General features: G+C 41.7%; 1 protein-coding gene across 5 annotated transcripts in view; it reads left to right on the top strand.

Moving 5' to 3' along the window:
• YTHDC2 (YTH N6-methyladenosine RNA binding protein C2) overlaps positions 1-10,750 on the top strand; it is a 41,277-nt gene extending 30,527 nt beyond the window's left edge. For 2 of the 5 annotated variants that reach the window (XM_065657615.1, XM_065657620.1), the window contains exons 28-30: positions 182-364; positions 1,441-1,526; positions 1,717-10,750. In XM_065657615.1, the coding sequence (XP_065513687.1) occupies positions 182-364; positions 1,441-1,521 (264 nt within the window). In that variant the 3' untranslated portion in view covers positions 1,522-1,526; positions 1,717-10,750. Of the gene's footprint in view, positions 1-181; positions 365-1,440; positions 1,545-1,713 lie in introns of all 5 variants that reach the window. The other 3 variants (XM_065657616.1, XM_065657618.1, XM_065657617.1) reach the window with 3 other exon arrangements.
• The last annotated feature ends 10,439 nt before the right edge of the window (positions 10,751-21,189 follow it).

Raw genomic sequence — 21,189 nt, 5'->3', positions numbered from 1 at the left:
AATGATACTTCTTTTAACTTTCTAAATGTAAACATTTTTAAAGATCCAGCTTCATGGGGGAGAGTGTGTGGATCATTTTGAAACTAATTTGAAAGTTTCATATGAAGTCTGGTCATTTATTGAATTCCAACCTAAGCAGATGCACTCTGTCTTTCCTTTCGTATTTCAATTTTTGCTCCAGGGTTTTGCTAGAATGGCTTCAGAGATAGGGTGCGAGAAAAGTCAGGACTGGGGATGTGCTGTTTTTGGAGGTGTATTCAAGGTGGAGTGGATCCGAAAAGAAAGCATTCCTTTTCAGTTTGCACACCATTTGCTCAACCCTTGGAATGACAATAAGAAAGTACAAATAAGCAGAGATAGCCAGGTAATGTTATTCTCTTCTAAAGTCTTCTTTACTTGGTAGAACCATGTGTTGTTTATTAGCTTGTTTATCCTTGACATTTATCTCAACTGTCCTCATATATCTGTTAATCTGAATCGCAGTTCATTGAGCCACATTATACATTCTGCTAATGCATTACTGTTGAAGTAACAGAGGCTTTTTTATAAAATCAAAGGAGTTTCTTGCTTAGTATGTGTTTAAGAAGAAGAAGAAAAAAAGATTTAATACTCAGTGCTTCCAAAAATAAACCTTTTTGGAATTTGTAATTTTCATTCTGGAGACTTGTTACTTTCATGGTTCATAGTTGCTCCCCAAGAGAGTCCATTGCACCCAAATGACTCTTCAAAATTATAGCTTTGAGTTTCCTGTAAAGACTGAAGAGAATCCTGAGATTTGAGGTAGGATAAAGCTTAGGACAGTTGTCCAATCTGTTATAGCTAAATGCAGCTACAAAAGCTGGAAAAGAATTGGCACAAGAGTTCTTTATGGCAGTTTCTGCATTCTCCCTCCCAAAATAGCTCCCTGATATGAGATTTTAGAGCTAAACTTTTTGTATCATCTTCTTAGTACTTCCCCAAAACCTCTCCACTTCTAAGAATGAGAAAAGGAACATACTGTAAGAATGAGAAGGGAACGTAGCACATGAGGTAGCACTTGGCTGAATTAAACTTAGAAGATGCAGAGAATAATGATCTTTAGTCAATAAGTGACATATGGAAAGTACAAATTATGGCACATATCTTCTTGTGTATAGTGGTGGTGTGTTCACTCAGAATTCTCTTCTTAAGAACTGACACCTTGTTGTGAATGAATAAACCCCAGACAGCCTGTGGGCAAGGGTTGCTTATGAAAGATTTTATCTCCTCTTGAGCCCTAGTGAAAAAATCTTCCTATGCAGGGAGTTCTAAGGTATGTCTCAATAGCAAAAGGAATGAGCTCCTTCAGAAAGACTGAAAGCAATCACCAGTAACTTCATCTAATGATTCTGTTACAAATTGTTTCTGCATGTTCAATAGTAGCAGTGCAAATAATTTCTCCAATTTCCTGCTCACTTTCAGGAGCTGGAACCACAAGTTGGAGAGCAGTTGCTACAGCTTTGGGACCGTATTCCTGTGGCAGGAAAAAACTCAACTGATTGAACATGGCAAGTAATGTGATGGAGGTAGTTATTTCATGTACGCATTATGTGCTGTTTTTACTATAGAGGAAGAGCTATCTATATGCAATGTATCATTACAGTACTGTGTTTCCTATATAATTTGTGGAAGAACAGGTACACTTGTTACTAAATATTCTCTTCCTGTTGTTTTTTATTTTATTTTTTTTTCTAGCAGCTGCGGTTCTTGAAACATCAGCTATAACCACTAGAACCAGCATTGTGCCTACAGTTTAAAGATGAGGAAGACGGTGGTGCAACAAGCTCCTGAAGTTGTTAGTGATGCTGTGCAGCTAGCAGTGGAAAAATAAAAGGGAATAATGTTGATTTCAGTATTCCCTTTTCTAAGCAAATGTCATAACATTGTTCACCAGCCTGTGTTTGACTGAATTAGTTTTTTACAGTAGTATGTAGTTGATAATGTTGAACTTAGCCATGTTTTTAAATGAATTTGAAACAATGGACCACATACAAGTTGTTTGTGGGTTTGAAAGAGCACAGCAGTTTAAATACACAGTTTACATTGAAACGAAAAAAATAAACTAACAGCAGAGTCAGTTCTACAGTTATGCTGGCATTCTTTATTGACAGCGCTGGGGAGCTCTGGGGATCATCCTCCATAAGTGCTCCAAAGACTGGATGCTCTTGCGTTGCTTATATTCACATAATTATTACATGCGCATTACACATCTATACTAAGGAATAATTGATGGTGTTAGTTACAATTGTTTCTTACTTACAATACATCTATTAATTATTAGTTAAATATAAACTAAGCACTCTGCTTCTAAACAATGTATCACTTATTCTTCTGTCTGTCTCTTGTCGTGCAGAAGGATCTAAAACTTGAAAAATATCGCCTAGTTTTGCAGGTGGTCAGAAAGCATTTATCTCATGTCAATTGGTTAATGATGGATACGTCTTTTGTAAGTTAATCACAGTATACATTAATTTAGCAGCTTCTCTTCAATTCCCCCCTTTTCAATACACTTGCAAGTTCTTTTGCAATATAGATCTACAAAATGTTATCGTCACGTGTTGCAGTATGGCCTAATTATCTGTTACCTGAAAGCAGCACCAAACAGAACATTGTAGTATAATGCAAGTAAATTATTAGCATTAAAATTAGAATCACAAGATGTATCGTTTTTGTGACTTCATGTCATACTTCAGTTTATTCCCAGAAGGATTTGTGAGTGCTCGTATTTCAATACCTTATAAGACTATCGTCAAGACTATAATTATCACCAGTAATGCCAACAGGGGATATTTTGCAGTTTCAGATTTGACCTGTGCAGACATTTCTTTTAGTTCATTTTGGGCTATAGAGTCACTAAGATCAATGCTGAGGAAACTGTGAAGCGATAGGTCTGGTTCTGACGTTTGTTTCTTATGTGGTGTTTTCGTCGCTCTTGAATAGTGAATCCAGGCAGGTTGCTCTTTAATCTTGACTGCAGTAAAGTCTGTCAGCAACACCTGGAACGGTCCATTCCACTTCTCTTCTAAAGGCAGACCTGAAAAAGCTTTAACATATACTTAATCTCTTGGCTTGAAAGAAAAGACTTAAGTTTTCCTTGGCTCAAGGCTTAACTTTAATTCTGAGCAGCACTAGAGGTAGCGCCTGATTTTTACTTGAAATTTGTCAAGAAGTTAATTTGATTTAACTGCTGTTTGATTGTATGATTCATTTTCTTTTCTACCTGCCCACTTGCTTAACGCTTGTAGGGAGTATGCAACTGCCAATCAATCCCTAATGCTTTACTGACTTGCAGTACTACCTGTGCAACAAAATGTGGCCATCTATCAGAGGATATCAAAGTGGGTACCCCAAATCAAGGTATGATTTCATTTAACAAAGCTTTAGTTACTTTTCTGACTTTACTAGTTCAGCAGGGGAATGCTTCTGGCCAACCTGAGAAGGGATTTGTTAATGCCAGCAAATATTGATAACACCCTTTTTCTAGGGAGTTCGGAGAAATCTATTTGCCAATATTGTCCTAGTACATTTCCCTTTTCCAATTGTTCTTATTTGTACCCTATTTACAGTATTAAGATTGTTTTCCAGACATATTTCACATTGCTGGGTCACTTGTTTCTAAATAGTATATAAATTCACTCTTAACTTTTAATCAAATCTTGGTATAGAGCATTAGCTCCCCAATTAGTTTTGTTGTATTCTAGTACAATTTCCCATAGCATACTGCAAGGTATAGTTTACTGATGTTGGTGCAAGGAGACAGCCATCCGGGATCAGAGACATTACTTTCATATCTGTCTTTGTCTTTTTAGAAGCTTGTCTAGCACTATAATCTGTAATCTGCCAATTTATTTCCAGTCTCCTGATCAGTGTTTCCCTTTAGATGCTGCTTGAAGTGCTTGATGGCAACTTTTCTAGTAACAGCACAGCTTCCAGCAATTAGAGTATCATGTTTAATCTGTTTTCCTTGTGCTGTTAATAAACTTCATTCTTTTCAAATGGCTCCATGGGCATGCACCACTCTAAAAACATACTTTGAATCAGTCCAGATATTAATCTTTTTGGATAATTTTAAAGCTCGTGAGTGCAGCTTTCTGGGCAGAAGTCCAAGGAGGCAAAGGTTTAGCTTTGACCTTTTGGGTAGTTGTTATGGGATACCCAGCTTTACATACTCCTTGCTTTACAAAGCTGATTCCATTGGTGAACCAGGAGTCTTTGGCCTCTTCCAGTGGTGGTTGCTTTAAATCCAGTTTGCTGGAGTAAACAGTTTCTCTTGTTTCCAAGCAATCGTGGACCACAGGCTCTGAAACAGATCCACTAAGGTAAGAAGCTGGATTGCCAATGTTAGTAGTGACAATATTCACATCATCTTGTTCCAACAACACCGCCTGGTATTTCAGGAATCTTGAGGGGGCTAACCAATAGTTACCTTTTTGTTCCAGTATGGTTGTGGCTGTATGGGACACTAACACAAGCATTTTCTGTCCCACAGTGAACTTGCGAGCTTCGTGTGCATTGCGTACAACCGCTGCCGCAGCTCGAAGACATCCAGGCCAGCATTTGCTCACTTTATCTAATTGTTTAGAGAAGTAGGGTGCTGCTGGCTTATACGGTCCTAATTGCTGTGCCCGGATACCCAGAGCCTTTCATGTGAGAATAACCAAAATGGTTTGGTGACATCTGGAAGGCCCAGGGCCAGAGCCCTCATCAGTTCCTTTTTTAGTTGTGAAAATGCCCTCCTGGCTTCTCCTGTCTAATTCAACTTGGAGGTGTTTTCTTTTAACAGTTCATACAAAGGCTTTACTAAAAGTCCATAATTATGGACATAATTATTGGACAAATCCAAAGTCTGCACCAACCTGTCATTTCAAGAAATGTCCAGACTTCTTGTGATGTTGCAGGTTCTGGTGCCCAGCAAGTAGCTTCTTTTCGCTCTGTCCCCAGCTCCCGTTTTCCTCCAGAGATCTCGAATCCCAGATAAGTCACTTGGTGCTGCGTCAGTTGTGCTTTCTGTTGGGAAACTCGATACTGGCTTAATATAAGAAAATTAGTTAAAAAAACCAAAAAAACCCCAAAACACCTTATGGTCCGTTGCACACAGTCTTCTTTGGTTTTTGAGGCTATAGCTGTAAGGAGATAACAAAGTCTCATTTCCTGGAAGAGCTTCCTAGGCTTCAAGTTTTCCTCCCTGGGATAAGACTGTCCAGGTTAATTGGGCTTTTTCCCTGTATTGGGATTTTCTTACTCCAGAGCAAAAGCTTCTGATTCTCTTTGTCTAATGCAAGACAGAAAAGGCATCTTTCAAATCCAACACAGTAAACTATTTCTGATTGTCTCGTAGTTTAGTTAACAATATGTAAGGGTTAGCTACTATTGGGTGTAATTTTACTTATTACTCTCAAATTCTGCACTAACTTAACTTTTACCATCTTGTTTATTTACTCTCATTCCATCAGCAGTCCAAACTGCAGGAAGTTACTGGGTTTTACGTTTTTTGCGGGTTGGTTTGTTTGTTTGTTTTTCTCCATCCTCTAATTTCAGAGGATATTGTTTGATTCTGACTGGTCTAGCTTCAGGTTTTGAATTAATTTTCACTGGTTCTGCATTCTTTGATTTACCAGGAACTTTTAAAGCCCATACCCCTGTATATACTTGATCCAATATTTCCTGAGGTATTTGGCTTGCTTGTTAGTTTCAGTCATTGCCAATTTTTTATCTTAAATTTCACTTCATTTGAATATTATTATGGCTTTCAGTTGTTCTAATAGGTCTCGTCTTAATAACAGTTTCGGAGACTTAGGCATTAGTAAGAACTTATGAATTCCAATTTGTTTTCTCAATTTATATTTGTTTGGATGTAAAGAGAAAAAGAAAACTTTCTCTTGTTGACCAGTAGCTTCCACTACAGTTACAAAATCTTTATCTAATGGTATCAATTCCTGATTCAAAACTGATTAAAATGCTCCAGTATCAATTAAAAATTCAATTTCTTTTGCCTGTTTTCCTCTTCTCTCTCGGAAGCTTCATCACCTGGCACCTTGGAAGGTGAAGGCACATAATCTTCAGTTCCACCCCCTGCCCTGCCCCGTGGGGGTACATGGTCTTCTATCCTATGCTTCCTTCTCATCAGAAGAGTTTTCTGTCTTATTCTACATGCTGAACGACATTGTTTCAGTTTCCCCTGTACTTTGTTCTGCTTCTTTTCCAATGTTAAAACAAAAGTATCCTGTGGTGCCAGATTAATACCACATTCTTTCTGCTACTTTGAGTGATTTCGCAAAGTGAAATATCTATCAGCATACATAACTTGACTCCATTTTCCTTTTCTTTTCAAGAATAACATTAAAGTGCTGTAACTCAAAATTTCATTAAGAGACCACTTTTCCTCATAATCTAATTTATACAATGGCCGCTGAGCATATTTCATTAAGGTTTCTCTATTCACATTATCACCAGGTGATTCCCTAATCTCTTTCCTGTGAGCTACAATACACCCTGATGGCCTCTACTATGCTGTCCTCCCATTATGCTTTATACAGAACAACACAGCTAATCTTATAACAAATACAAACTAGGAGTATTAATACTAAAAGCTACACGCAACATACAGTCCTCACAATTTTACTACAAGTTTATCCCACTCTCTCCAAAACTTACAAATAACACAATTCAGACACACAGGTCAAATCTATAGAACACTCAGCCGTACCATTAGGACACTTTACAAAATAGATGGGTTCACAACACTCGCACTCCTTACAAGTTAAAGCCACAGCAGCTTCTACTGTATTTTTAGGCATTAAAGTGCATAACCAAAACTGAGATGTATCTAAGAATTAAACAAAATTACAATATGCTTTACAGCTATATACAGAGCCGGCTTTACACCACAACAGCCACAGCAGAGTAAGTTTTCCACACAAGGCACTCCACAGCAACTACAGTATACTTTTAAGGTGCTAGCAACCTCGTATACGCTATCCTGCATAAATTCTCTATTGCGACTTATGGATAGTTCACAACCACCTGACCAGTCCCACTTTTTCAGAAAAGAGTGCCTTCTTGCCAGAGGTCCTTGTCTGTCCCTGCAGCGATCTGACTGGGACAAGGAGTCTCTCCAGAGAAATCTCCAGGGTACGCCAAGAGAGTCCTTGACTCAGCAGGTTGTGCAGCCGGGCAGAGCAGGTTCTTCTGGCTGGCTTGCCAAGTGAAAAGGAGAAATCAACTTAACAGCAGAGTCAAATTAACTGTTAAGGTGCATTCTTTTATTGACAGTGCTGGGGAGCTCTGGAGATCATCCTCCTTAAGTGCTCCAAAGACTGGATGCTCTTGTGTTGCTTATATTCACATTATTACATATGCATTATGATTTTTGAAGATTTTGATATACAATACATCTATACTAAGGAATAATTGATGATGTTAGTTATAATTGTTTCTTACTTACATCTATCAATTATTAGTTAAGTATAAACTAAGCACTCTGCTTCTAAACAATGTATTACTTATTCTTCTGTCTGTCTCTTGTCATGCAGAAGGGTCCAAAACTTGAAAAATATCGCCTAGTTTTGCAGGTGGTCAGAAAGCATTTACCTCATGTCAATTGGTTAATGATGGATATGTCTTTCGTAAGTTAATCACAGTATATATTAATTTACCAGCTTCTTGTCAATACTACTGTGTTTTTGTTGGTTTTGTTTTTTTTTCTCCTTGGTCACTAACTTACTGTACTATAAAGCTGGTATAAATTCAGTCTGCTCACTGGCAGCACTATGTTTGTGGACATTCTTAGATTAAACCGAGAGCTTTTTGTGAGCCTCTACTTAGTTTTTTGTGTGTCACCTGAGAGTATTGACACAGTTCAGAGCACCCTCTGTGTTCACTCTTGCATTCTGTATAGTGACTTCCATACCTAAACAGTCGGGTTTGCCTTTGCCAGACTAACTGGCTCCTTGTACAGCTGGTATTGCCAGTATGGGATGTCTGGAGACGATGCATACAATGGAGCTGTGAGGCTTGGATTGCCTCACACAAGATTTCCAGACCCGTGTTCACACAGGAACGTGGGGCTGTGCTGCCTGATACACCAGGGACGAGCTGGCACAGAGCGGGCGCAGAGGTGGGGTGTGATGTTTGGTTAACAAGCCCAAACAGTGCTTCTGCGGCTCTGTGGTAAAAAGGACGGTCCCGCCAGGGCATGTGCGTTCCCCAAGGTCGTTGCCTGGGCCAGGTCACTTTTCTGGAGAAGAGGTCACGCCCCGCTGCCTGCCTGATGGCCTTTGTCAGATGCTTGGTTTAGCCCAGTCTTGATCAATTACTTGACTTGCAGTTGTTATGATGCAGATAATTATACTATTGATCTGTAATTTTTCCTGCATTGTTATTTAGAGATAAATGCTTTTTCCTTGAAGCTGTTGGTCTGGTGTCGGTTACCGTATCCCAAACCTATAACTTAAGCTGCCTTAAGCCCTTACCCTCTGCTGACAGAAGTGGGATATGGTACTGTACCCTGCATCGTAACCAGCCCTGGCCATGTAGTGGGTGCCTTAGCTCATTATTTTGGGACCTTGCCCTGCCGGCAGACCTCAGATTTGACTTTGATTAGAGAAAATGAGAGAGACAGAAACATGAAGGCGGAGTTACCCTGCTTTTAGCTCATTGCTTTAGAGCTACTGAGCAGCCTTTGAATGCAGCCGGAGCCCAAGTTAACTGCCTTTGAAAAGCCCTGGCCCACACCCAGCAGGACACTGGCGCTGCAATACAGGAGAAGCCTCCAGCCCCTGCCATGTTGAAAGCTCTCAGGCTAATGTGGAGAAACTAGAGCAACGCGTGGTCCCCCACTTCGCAGTATCTGTCTGGGAAGAACTTGACCATCATTTGGAAGCTGCGCAAAAGGGAATTCCCTTACGTAGAGACCCAAAAGGCAGGGATGATACTTGATCTGATTCAGATTCAGTGCTGTGTCAAATTCCTCCCTTCCTGAAGCCTTACTAATCCAACCAGTTGTTAAAACAGCGTATGATGCTACTGGAGGTGTGACAGGTCCCTCTACATGCTCTTTCATGAGCACAGACGTAGCCAAACTAAGCGAGCGCGATCACACATCTGTTCCTGTGGATAATTTAACCTGGATTGAAAATACTTTACTGTCAGAGACAGTAAGGGTAATGTCTCGAACATTGTGGCAAAACCAGTTCTGTAACATCCAGCCACAGGAGATGGGACCATTGGTGATGGAGTGAACTGCAATTTATGACAAGCTAAGGACCCCCAGACAAAGGCCGGCTGGCTGATGCAGGAGGTGGGGGATGTGTTGAAGGGCACATAGCTCCATCTCCTGGTAGGCCCAGTATGGCACTAAGGGAAATGACCCCAGGCTGCGGGGGTGGTGAGGAAACACCATCTGGGCTTCAGACTGGAAAGCGTGGAGACTCACTTTGGGTTCTGGGATGTGACCAGCTTCCAGCTTGAACTGTAGATGCGTCTTCCCAGCAGCGCTAGTGTGTATTCAGTGCAGTACCGCAAGTTGAGCAAGGACCCCTGGCTATTGCCTGGGCCAGTCCCACAGATTTGGAGTTAAGCATCGCGAGGCTTGTCACCAGTCATGCTTTGGAAGCAGCCGCTGTGGCAGAGGGAGTCCTCCGTGGACATTGTACCATGTGGCCCACTGGTGCCCACTAATCCAAAAGCGTCCTGGTCCACTCAGAGCCCGTTTAAAGTCAGTGGGCACCCGGCCCCACATGGGCCTGGCTGTCACAAAAGGTGGTTTCTGCTGTGCCCATTCAAACCCCCAAGTGTGTGTGAGTAGGATTGTGCAGGAGCTGATTACGTATTGAGATGCTTTTAAGTACACTTGAAACTACTTTCCTTGTCTTCCATGATTTGTCAATGTTTTCATGGTCATCAGATTCCATACAGTTGGTTTCATTTTAGCAGATATTTTAGCAAGTACATTAAAACGGAGTTCACATGATTTTGCTTGTTTCGTATGTCTTTGTTTTAGTGATTTTAATGCTGACAAAACTAGGATAAGTCTATGCCGATGGCATGGACAGTTAGTAACGTGGTCTTTTTGGTTCTAATAAGTTTAGAAATTGTTGTTCAGTTGCACTCTGACTTCCTTTCCTATTTCTGTATTTTCCCATCAAGTCGCACATAACTTCCTGGATATACATTCAGGATTGCTGTTAGCATCTGAACTCAGGAAAGACCTATCAGGGATGAGTGGTGTCTGGAGAACAGATCTTGGGGACTTTCTTGAAGCTACTGAAGTATTCAAAGTTCATCTGAAAGAAGATAATTACACTGGTTCTTAAATGATGATTTTTAAAGGAAAAAGCAGCTTAACTCTGAGCTCTCTAATTGTACGCTCAGTGCCGCAGTACATCAGCGTGCCTAGTGACTTCTGAGACGACCTTTACAAGACAGTCAACCAGTAGTTACTGCTGCTCATCCTTTGGACTTCTGTCATTCAGCAACAATTTAAGAGATGTTGCGTAAAACTGAAGGTAAAAGCTTTTTCCATAAACAGTGATGCTGCAACTTGTCTGTGCCACAGTCTGCAAGGAGCATCGCATAGTATGTTTTATATCTATATTGGATTTAGGTGTTTTCATAATTGAACTAAATTACTAGAAGAGGTTATTTTGAGTGAAGGAACACTGAACAATGTGATGCATAGTAATCTTGTTTTGCTGTGCAGTCATTTGCGGAAATATTTCCAAATAAAAATATATGTGCTGTCAACCCTTTTTCAGTGTGCTGTCATTCCCTTTTTCATCTGAAATGAGCAACTGTTTCTTGGTAATGCCATAGTAGTACAGATTTATGAATTGTAACTTTCAACAAATCAGCATAAATTATTTTTGATTGAGTCTGGCTCAATGTCTACAATAAAATATTCCATTCTTGAAACTCCGAGGAAAGTGACCTTGTTTTCTCAAGTGAACTCCTTTTGTCATCCATACAAATTTTGCTAGGTTTCAACCAATGGAAATAATGGTGTCTCTATGGCCAGACATTACTTAACTTTAATCCATGCAGAATGTCTGCACAGTTATTTCACTGGGCAGTGATGAATTTTTCTGATAGTTCTTTCTGCAGAATTCTCTGCTCTGGTTTCGTGTTGTGTCTCTAAAACACCACTTTGGATGTTTTGGAAAAATGCTCTTTTGAGCCGTCAAGCACATTCTAGTTTCCTGACCCTTTTGTTTTCACTTCGCTCTTCCTATCACCCTGGTTTCCAAAGAGGGAGTCACCTTGGTAACTGTGCGTGTGATGACACCAGCAGCATCATCCATCTGTGGGAGAGCTCCAGCGCTGTGAGTCTGTACTGGGATTCACAGAGACACCCCATCTGCCTGACAGCGGCTGAATGTGATTATAGCTGAAGGGAGAACTGAAGCATCATGAAGGGATGTTTCTACCTGAGAAACACCAAGGCAGCAACAGCACACAATTCACAAATCTTTGTATCTATTAATATGATAACAAACAATCCATGGTCATCTTCTGTGCAACTATGAAAGTCCCAGCTCAGAGCTTCTCTGCTTTAGAGTAAATGAAGTGCTTGCAAGCTGGACAGTTGTCTATAAACACGAGAGTGAGGAGAAAGGGAACAGAAATAGGGTTATGGATGACAGCCAGAGGTCTTGCAGAGTTTGTTCATGCCTGAGCAAAGCTTGTGTGAGCAATGCTGTTTCAGGACAACTCCAGTCATGTTCCTCAAGACACCAGGTAAGAGCTTTGCCAGTGGCTTGTGAGCAAATACTGAGGTGTACTGCCTTCTCGGGAACATATTTCTGAAAATAAGGTAAAGGTGGCAAGCTGTTTTGCTACAGACATAGTTAAGTTCCTCTATTTAGGAACTAAATTAAAGTTAGGTGATTTTATTGTTCTTTTTTTTTTTTTTAAAGGTATTTAGTAGCCTAAAATTGCTTATTTGTTGCAACTATGTCTTTCAATGTTTGCTTTTTTGCATTTTTTTTTCCCTTATTGAACTGGTATAATTTCAGCTCCATCATCACAACATCTACAAACACATTTCCTCCAGTGTTTGTGGGTTAAATTTCTACTGTGGGATTTTTTACAGCTTCCATTTTGAAATGGCTGTTGTCAAATGAGATCGTAGCTCACACCTGGCAGGCTAATTTCTCTGGGTTGGATCAGTTTGTGGTTACCCCTAGGTGCTCTGTCTTTAAAGTGAATTAGAGTGGTTTCTGCAGCTACTCCACTTTTATGTGTTTGTTTGTTTTCCACGTATAGAGCGGAAGTGTTCCAGAGAAACCGCTTTCTAGATGTAGTCAGTCACGACTTTCACCATCTCAATAAGTTTGTCTCCTGTTGCTCTACATATTTCTGCTCACACTTAGCTGCACTGTTTTCTTCCCTGTGGATTATGCTTTGTTGCTTTCAGCCTTATCGTTGCTGCTGTCTTTGTTGCATACTCCAACAGGTCGCACAGCACAGAAAGCAGGAGATGTTGCTCTAGATAAAAGCTTCATGTGTTGTTATGATTCTTTTGGCAGATGTTGAAAGGGTATCACCTTAAATAAAGTGTGAGCCTGGGTTTAAATACAGATCAGTACTCAAGGAAGCGAACTGAGGGAATACCTTGCATCATGTTAGAGAATAAAAATTTAAGAGTCCTGAAAATCCTGAAAAGCATTGCACAGAATTGAATCAGGCAATTATGAAAGGAAGCAGTATTTTTATTCATGTCAAGCCCCCCAAAAGTTTTAAAGCTAATTCCATACCGTGTGGGTGTGAAATTATTATTTTTTTGCCTTGTGTTGTATAATGCACAGCTCTGAAATTCACAACCTGATCTTTTAACTTTGCCTGTGTGAGTGGGGAGATACTGCATTTGGTGCTGTTGATGTGTCACCAAAAGTTGCAGTCCAAGGCTCTTAAATAATGTACCACTTTCTTCTCTCCCTAGAGAATGTCTGGTGAAGCCTAGCAGCAATCAAACAAGATTAAGGAACAAAACACAAGGATGCCAAGGATGTTCTGGACTCTGGCAGAAACTGAGAGTGAAATTGTGTGACATGTAAGACAGATTTAGTATCTCTGCTTTGTAAAAGATCGTAATAATATTTTTAAAAGCAAGCCGTGCAGAAAAGGGTACTGACTTTCTGTGTGCTGACAAGCTTGCTGTGACTTTTAGCTTATGGTGTACTTGTCAAAATAAGAGCACAAACCTTTTTGTATTGTTTTCACAGCTCTGTTCAGACTAAGGAACCATTTTCATATCGATGCCTTTTGAATTAGTTTAAGTGCAGTTAGTAATGAAGAAATCTGTCTTGCAATGTGGCAAGGGTAGCATCTCAGTGACTGCTGCTTTCAGCAGAAGAATGAAAGGGTAAATAAAGTAGCTCTGTTACACTCCTACAAACACCAGTACTATGTTGTTTCTGGGTGAAAGGTTGCTTGAACTCTGAACACATCAAAGCTGTTGAATTGTTTGTAATATCGGCGGTGAGACATCACATGAATAGAGGTGATACTGGAAGAAACATTCATCTTGAAGGAAAATAACCAAAGGTGTCATGAAAAACAGGACTCTGAAGATCCTTCAGAGTGAAGCTAGGTGGTGCAGTTGGTCAGCGTATGACCTCTTGTCTGCTGGGGACTGTTTTAAACCAAACCCTAGATTTATTAGCAGGTGCAAATGAAATGGCATCTCCCCAGGAAAAGGAGTGAATTATAGTAAGGAATTTGTATAGTAGCCTGTTACTTTATATCTGTCATACTCATCCATGAGTTTCCACTTCTCTAAAGAGGAGGAGGGCAAGAGGTACTAGGGTGCAGGTAGATATTAAAAGATATGTCTTAAAAGTTGGTTTTTAAGTACTTCCCGTCCCCACCCCTCCTGTGGAAAGCAGACAGTCTGAGATCAGGGCAATAAGGATATGTTAGATAATACTTGTCTTGTGTAAACATTACTACTTACTTGCAAGGAATGGTGGACACTAGGATGGTTTTTCTAAGTCAAAAGATCAGCTCAGGACAGGGTTCAGGATCCAGCTACCAGCCCTGGAGTGGCTTCTCTCCAGGACCTTTTGCAACTTAATAATATGTTTAACTTGCTTACAACTTCCCAGCCTCTTAGTGAGGTGTTTATCTGCATTGCTTGTAAGGAGCTTTCTAGAGAATGCTTGTGGAGTGCCTCTTGCTGAAATACTGTGTATAAAAAATGGTTTAAGGTTTGTTTATTAGCTCTTGGTCCTTCAGCATGTGGAAAATGTGACTCCTCAACCAGCTGAGGTGGAGACATCAGTGGGCTTCTCCCTAACACTCTGAGTCTGCTCTTTGCTATTTCTGTTGTCCTAGATTGCTAGCAGCAGAATTTTTCTAAAGCAATGTTGTTTTACTCTGCTTGAGCTGTAAACTTAAGAGCTGTCTCAAAAGCACAGAAGCAAGCAATTCCAAAGCGTCAGAAGTCAAGCATGTGGGGCAGAAGGCTGGCTGGGCTGAGATCTTCTTCTAGAAGTTAGGTGGAAAAGTGCATGGATGTTGAAAACAAGGACAGGCAACATGGGAGGACTACAGAGATGCTGTTTGCTGCTGTAAAGAGAAAATTTGTGTGGCCAAATCTCAATTAGAATTCATGCTGGCCAGCACTGTGAAGGACAACAAAAAAGTTTGTTGTTTTTTTATAAATGATCAGGATGCAGGAACTGAATGTAAGTTTGCTGATGACACTAAACTAGAAGGAGCTGTGGACTCCCTCAAGGGTAGCGAGGCCCTACAGAGAGATCTGGATGGACTAGAGAGCTGGGCAGTCACCAACTTTACGAAATTTAACAAAAGCAAGTGCCAGATCCTCCACTTGGGACAAGGTAATCCTGGTTATATGTATGAACTGGGGGACAAGAGGCAGGAGAGCAGCCCCAGAGAAAGAGATCTGGGGGTTTGGGTTGATGGCAAGTTGAACATGAGCCAACAGTGTGCCCTGGCAGCCCAAAGGGCCAACCGTGTCCTGGGGTGCATCAAGCAAACTATGAGAGGGTATCCAGAGGAGGATGACCAAGATGATGAAAGGCCTCGAAGCGCAAGACTCACAAAGGGCAGTTGAGGTCACTTTGTTCAGCTTGGAGAAGAGAAGTCTGAGGGGGTGAGCTCATCACAGCCTACACCTTCCTCAGGGAGAGCAGTGGAGGAGGAGGTGCTGAGCTCTTTTCTCTGGTGACCAGCAATAGGGCAGGAGGAAATGGAATGGAGCTGCATCACGGGAAGTTCAGATTGGACGTTAGGAAAACATCCTTCACTAAGAGGGTGTTCGGTCACTGGAACAGGCTCCCCAGGGAAGTGGTCACAACACGAAGCCTGTCAGGGTTCAAGGAGCATCTGGGTGATGCTCTTAGTCATATGGTTTCGTTTTAGGTAGTCCTGTGAGGAGCAGGGAGTTAGACTCAATGATCTTTACGAGTCCCTTCCAACTCAAGTTATTCTATCGTTCTATGATTTTATCTCTTCTCTTTTTTGTGCTATTCATGTAAGGAGTCAGTAACCAGATTTTAAGGAAGAGGTAAGAGTGGTTCTCTGTGCATCAGAAAGGTATCTGCATTTCTGTTCTCAGTTACTGCTATGAACAGACAGAAGAGAAATGAGAATGTTGAGTAGTCCTGTACTTGCTTCAGCCTTTGCAATAGCATGCACCGGTACTATTTGCAGTAACGTTTAGACAAGAACAACAAAAAAAGTGCACCATGCTAACGTCTCCAGAGCAGTGTCACTGGGTGTTTCTTTTTGGGATTTAACTCCGGCACAGCATCATTAGAAAGTTAGGTTAGACCTGAAACAGGCTACTCCAGGAACTGGTGCAGTCACTGAAATGTCTACCAGGGATATGAATGGCTCACTGGATCAGAAAGAAGGAGAGGAAAAAGATATCTAAACATTTAAAAGAAAAGGGAGCTTTAAGCAGTAAAGGAAAAAAAAAATTATACAAAATTATACATGTTTTAACCTTGAATCTGAAACTGAATACTCATTTGCACCAAGTGGGGCTGTTTAAAATCCATCTTTGTTTCCTACTTCTTTTCCTTGGGATAGATTTGTAACTACTTTAGCACCCTATTTAATTTGTATTAAAATGGTGAAGATACCCTACAAGAACCCTGTACTTAGACAATAATCAAATTCTTGGCATGTTATTACTGCCAATCGAGGTGCAATCCTTACAGAAATGGGCCTCCCAAAGAAGCTGTGCCCTGCAGGTTCTGCTGTTGTGGAAGTTTCTTATGATTTAACCATCTTAGAAGAGTATTAGTACAGACATTTTTCTGATTGATTTAGGAAAACTGTGATTAAACTGTCGTACCATTTACAATCTAGGTATTGAGAGTCAAAGTAGAAATCGGACTAGAAAAAAGTAACCTAATTCCTGTTTCTCTTTCTCTTCAGTGATCTTAAGTTTATAAAATATTTTCCTCTTATGATAATGTTCATTTATTTTTAAATTAACTCAGTCGGTAGGCAATGCTAATGATTATCTCTTACAGAAAAAACCTCAACCTCTGGTTGACGCAGCAGACAGCTGGAAAGTCAAAGGCAGTTTTTAGCTGCACTGCAACTATTCTCCCTTGAAATCAGTTACAGGAAAACTGACTCTGTCAGTGGGATTATTTTCTGTCAGTTTCAACATTGCTGAAATGCATCAGCTCTAGAATCGAAATCAGAGGAAGGGATTGGTATCTGTCTTACATAGGATCATAGAATCACTTAAGTTGGAAGAGACCCTCAAGGTTATGGAGTCCAACCATAACCTCACTCTGGCACTAACCCATGTCCCTGAGAACCTAATCTGTATGTCTTTTAAAGACCTCCAGGGATGGTGACTCAACCACTTCCCTGGGCAGCCTGTTCCAGTGCTGCACAACTCTTTCCATGAAGAAATTTTTCCTAATATCTGTTCTGAACATTCCCTGGTGCAACTTTGAGGCCATTTCCTCTCATCCTGTTGCTTGCTACCTGGGAGAAGTACAGCTTTATATGCTGTAAGCCAGGAGACTGAGACTGTTGAACATGTAGATTGGTTGTGAAATATTAAGGTGCTGGTTGTGTTCCCTCTGACTGCAACCCTTTCCCTCCATGTGACCAAAATGGTCAGACCTGTTCATTAATGTGGCATTTGGAGGAAGCCTGCTTACAAGGACCCCCATCTGCCCTAAGGAATAAAATTCTGTCTTTGTAAGAGTAGAAGGTGGAATGTACCTTTTACTTCCTAGGTCTGAAATTGCTGACTTACTGAAGGGAGAGAGAAAATTTGTACTAGTTTCACCCTCTGTGTGATCCCATTGCATGATGTACTTTGTGCCTAGCATAAAACTGCAGACTTGGTGGACTGGTGTCGTCCATCAGCCTCCAAACTTTTTGTTTGTTTGTTTTGGTTTTGTTTTTCTGTCTTTGTGCTGTCAAAGTGGCAGCTATATGAAGCAGTGTGTAATGAAACAATAGATAAAAGCAGTTGTATTGATCTGCCCCGAGATGGCTCTGTAGTGAATTGTTCTGCAGTGTCCTGGAGCATTGTCTCAGTGGTCTGTGTGGCAACTAGAATGTACTTGTTTACTGTTTAAGGAAACCATAAAAGTTTGGAGTTTATTTCCATTTACTGGAAACACAGAATCATAACATCATTTTTGTTGGAAAAGACTTTTAAGATCATCGAGTCCAACCATTACTTAACACTGTCCATCTCTAAACCATGTACCCAAGCATCCCATCTATGCGTCTTTTAAACACCTCTGGGGTGGTGACTCAACCACTTCCCTGGGCAGCCTGTTCTAATGTCTAACAACCCTTTCCATTAAGACATTTTTCTTGATACCCAATCTAAACCTCCCCTGCCACAACTTGATGCCATTTCCTCTTGTCCTGTCACTTGCTACTTGGGTGAAGAGACCAACACCCTCCATACTACAACCTCCTTTCAGGTAGTTGTAGACAGCAATAAGGTCTCTCCTCAGCCTCATTTTCCCCAGGATAAACAGCCCCAGTTCCCTCAGCTGCTCCTCATCAGACTTGTGCTCCAGACCCTTGCCCAGCTTCGTTGCCCTTCTCTGCACTCTCTCCAGCACCTCAATGTCTTTCCTATAGTGAGGGGCCCCAAACTGAACACAGGATTTGAGGTGCAGCCTCACCACTGCCAAGCACAGGGGGATGATAACTGTCCTACTCCTGCTGGCCACACTACTCTTCATAAAAGCCAGGATGCTGTTGGCCTTTTTGGCCACCTGGGCACGCTGCTGGCTTGCCAGCTGTCAGCCAACACCCCCAGATCATTTTCTGCCAGGCAGCTTTCCAGCCACTCTTCCCTGAGCCCGAAGCACTACATGAGGTGGTTGTGATCGAAGTGCAGGACCCGCCACTTGGCCTTGTTGTAGCTCATACAATCAGCCTCAGCTCATCAATCCAGCCCGTCCAGATGCTGCTGTGGACCCTTCCTACCCTCAAGTAGATCAACATTCCCACCCAACTAGGTGTTGCCTGCAAACTTACTGAGGGAGCACTCAATCCCCTCATCCAGATCATTGATAAAGAGATTAAACAGAACGGGCCCCAAACAATACTGAGCACTGGGGAACACCACTCATGACCAGCTGCCAACTGGATTTGACTCTGTTAACCAGAACACTTTGGGCCCGGCCATTTAGCCAGTTCTTTATCTAGCAAAGAGTACGCCCATCTCACCTATGAGCTGCCAGTTTCTCCAGGAGAATGCTGTGGGAAACAGCATCAAAATCTTTACTAAAGTCTAGGTAGACAACATCCACCATCTTTCCCTTTTTCATTAAGCTGTTCACATAGTCATAGATCAAGCTAGTTGAGCAGGACCTGCCTTCGTGAACCCATGCTGACTGGGCCTGATCACTTGGTTGTCCTCTATGTGCTGCATGATGGCACTCAGGATGATTTGTGCCATGACCTTCCCTGGCACTGAGGTCAGACTGACAGGTGTGTAGCTCCCCAGGTCCTCCTTCTGGCCTTTCCTGCAGATGGGTCTCACGTTTGCTAAGCTCCAGTCAATTGGGACCTCCCTGGTTAGCCAGGACAGCTGATAAATGATGGAAAATGGCCTGATGAGCAGTTCTGCTGGCTCCCTGAGTACCCTTGGGTGGATCCCATCTGGCCCCATAGTCTTGTGTGTGTCTAAGTGGTGTAGCAGGTTGCTAACCCTTGGACTATGGGGCCTTCAGAAAATTATGGGAAAACAAACTGTATTTAGCCAGAGCAGCAAGCAGTCCAGCAGGAAGGTCACTCTCTCACATCTAACTAACAAGAAGTACCACTCAGGGCTAGGAGAAGTGAGGGCTGGCAGGGACTAGTGCCTGGGAGACACAGTCTTTGGCCTTGCTTATTTGCCAGATCTAGAATTAAATGAGGTTTTGTGTGAAGTGTATTGGGTTTGCTAGTCAGACCTCTCTCATCAGCTGAAGAAGTACACAACCACGGCAATGTATTCTCCCACTCTTGAATCCTTAGTCTTCCCTGGCCTTCTAGACCAAATCAGCACAAGTGATATTGACTTATTTTGGTGCAGCTTACACAAGCCAGCACTGCAAATAAGATGGCTGGAGGGAACACGTGAGGATTGCTGGCTCAGACAAGTTCTTGTGTGAGACATGCAATGTCACAAGGCACTTTATTCCAGGCAGAGCAACAATTCACAGATATAAAGCATATTCCTAGGGTCACCTCTTTGGTGCTTTCCTTCTTGTGCTAGCCATTTCTGAGCAGAAAAGCGAGAGTGCCACAATGAAGTGTTTAGGAATCCCACATTTTCTCTCCTTTCACCAATAAGATGTCTGACTAATGGAGATGTTTGTAAATAATTTTCTAAATGACATTTTTCCTGAAGTGAAGGAAGGAAGGAAGACGCCAATACTTCCCTAATATTGACTCACTGGAGCCTACATGGAATAGTAGGAGTGGGTAATCTGTAGGTTTCACCAGGCTTAGCAGCCTCTCAGTGATATCACAAAGATCAGCTCCTGATATGTAGCCAACTTCTCTAGAGAAGCTTTCTGGACAGCAAATGGGCACTTCAGTGCCTCTCATTAAGGCATCTCCAATTACTGATACTTTATATGATTTTCTGGTGGCACTGGTTCTAATGCAGGTGGGCAGCTGGATGAAATTTGCATGGCAGGCTTCACCTGAGTGCTGTCCTTTACCCACATGCTCTTAATTCTACACCTCCAGAGCATCATATCTGTTGTGCAGGAGCACTCTAGGGAAGGGGGAAGGTTTTCCTTCTGCCCTGAGCAGAGACAAGTGTCCATTCTCCTTCAACTTGTGGGATATTTGTGTAACAGCTCAAGGTTGAATTCAAGGTTACCTTGCCTTCACTCAGCCTTGAGGCAATGACCTTGAATTATTAGAGAGTCTACAGCAGCAGGAAACACAATAACATGTAGAGCTTTCAATTACTGCCAAGCTGACTGAATAGTCACACCACAGTAGAAAGCCTACCGTTTTAGAATCCTGAATAACTGTTTTTAGAGAAAATAAATCAGTGGAACAGAATCTCTACATTTACGGTTGCACTGAAGGGTTCAAGGTGTAATTGTGGAAAACAGATCCCAGAAGAGATGCCAAAAGATTACCTAGTTCACTTTTTTGTCCCAGAACAGGATTAACCATTGTCACGGAGGCACCCCAAAGTCAGTTTTAGACGGATAATAAGTTCCAAAACAGACTTTATTCTAGCTGGAAAAGTGTAGCCAATAAACCGACTAGGAACAGGGTTTATACAATTATTTAGCACTCTGGCAACATAAAATACAGGTTCAGGTATCAGTTGAGGAAATTATTGGGGAACAATACGTAAGAAAAATGAGGATCCACAACGTGCACTTGTACACTCACAAGAAACAAAACCAGAGGCCTCTCACTCCAGGGTACCCACAGGAAATAATCATTCGCCTGGATTAGGTGAGGGCTCACACTTGCCTGGGTTAGGCAAGGACTCATTCAAGAATATATCCAGTAGAGAAAAATAAGCACTCACCACAGGAGAAGGCGAGGTGCTCTCAATCCCAGGAAGTCTTCTTAGATGGCGTCCCAATCTAAGGGGTGGGCTCCAGTTCACAGACCCACTGCTCTGAGAAGACCACTCAAAGGGTGTCTTCGGCGGGGAGCCCGTTTTATAGCCTGGTCAGATCTGGC

This window comes from Caloenas nicobarica, chromosome Z (assembly GCF_036013445.1).
Source record: "Caloenas nicobarica isolate bCalNic1 chromosome Z, bCalNic1.hap1, whole genome shotgun sequence".
NCBI classification, from domain to species: Eukaryota; Metazoa; Chordata; class Aves; order Columbiformes; family Columbidae; genus Caloenas; species Caloenas nicobarica.
This window is presented reverse-complemented; position numbering and strand designations above follow the sequence as displayed.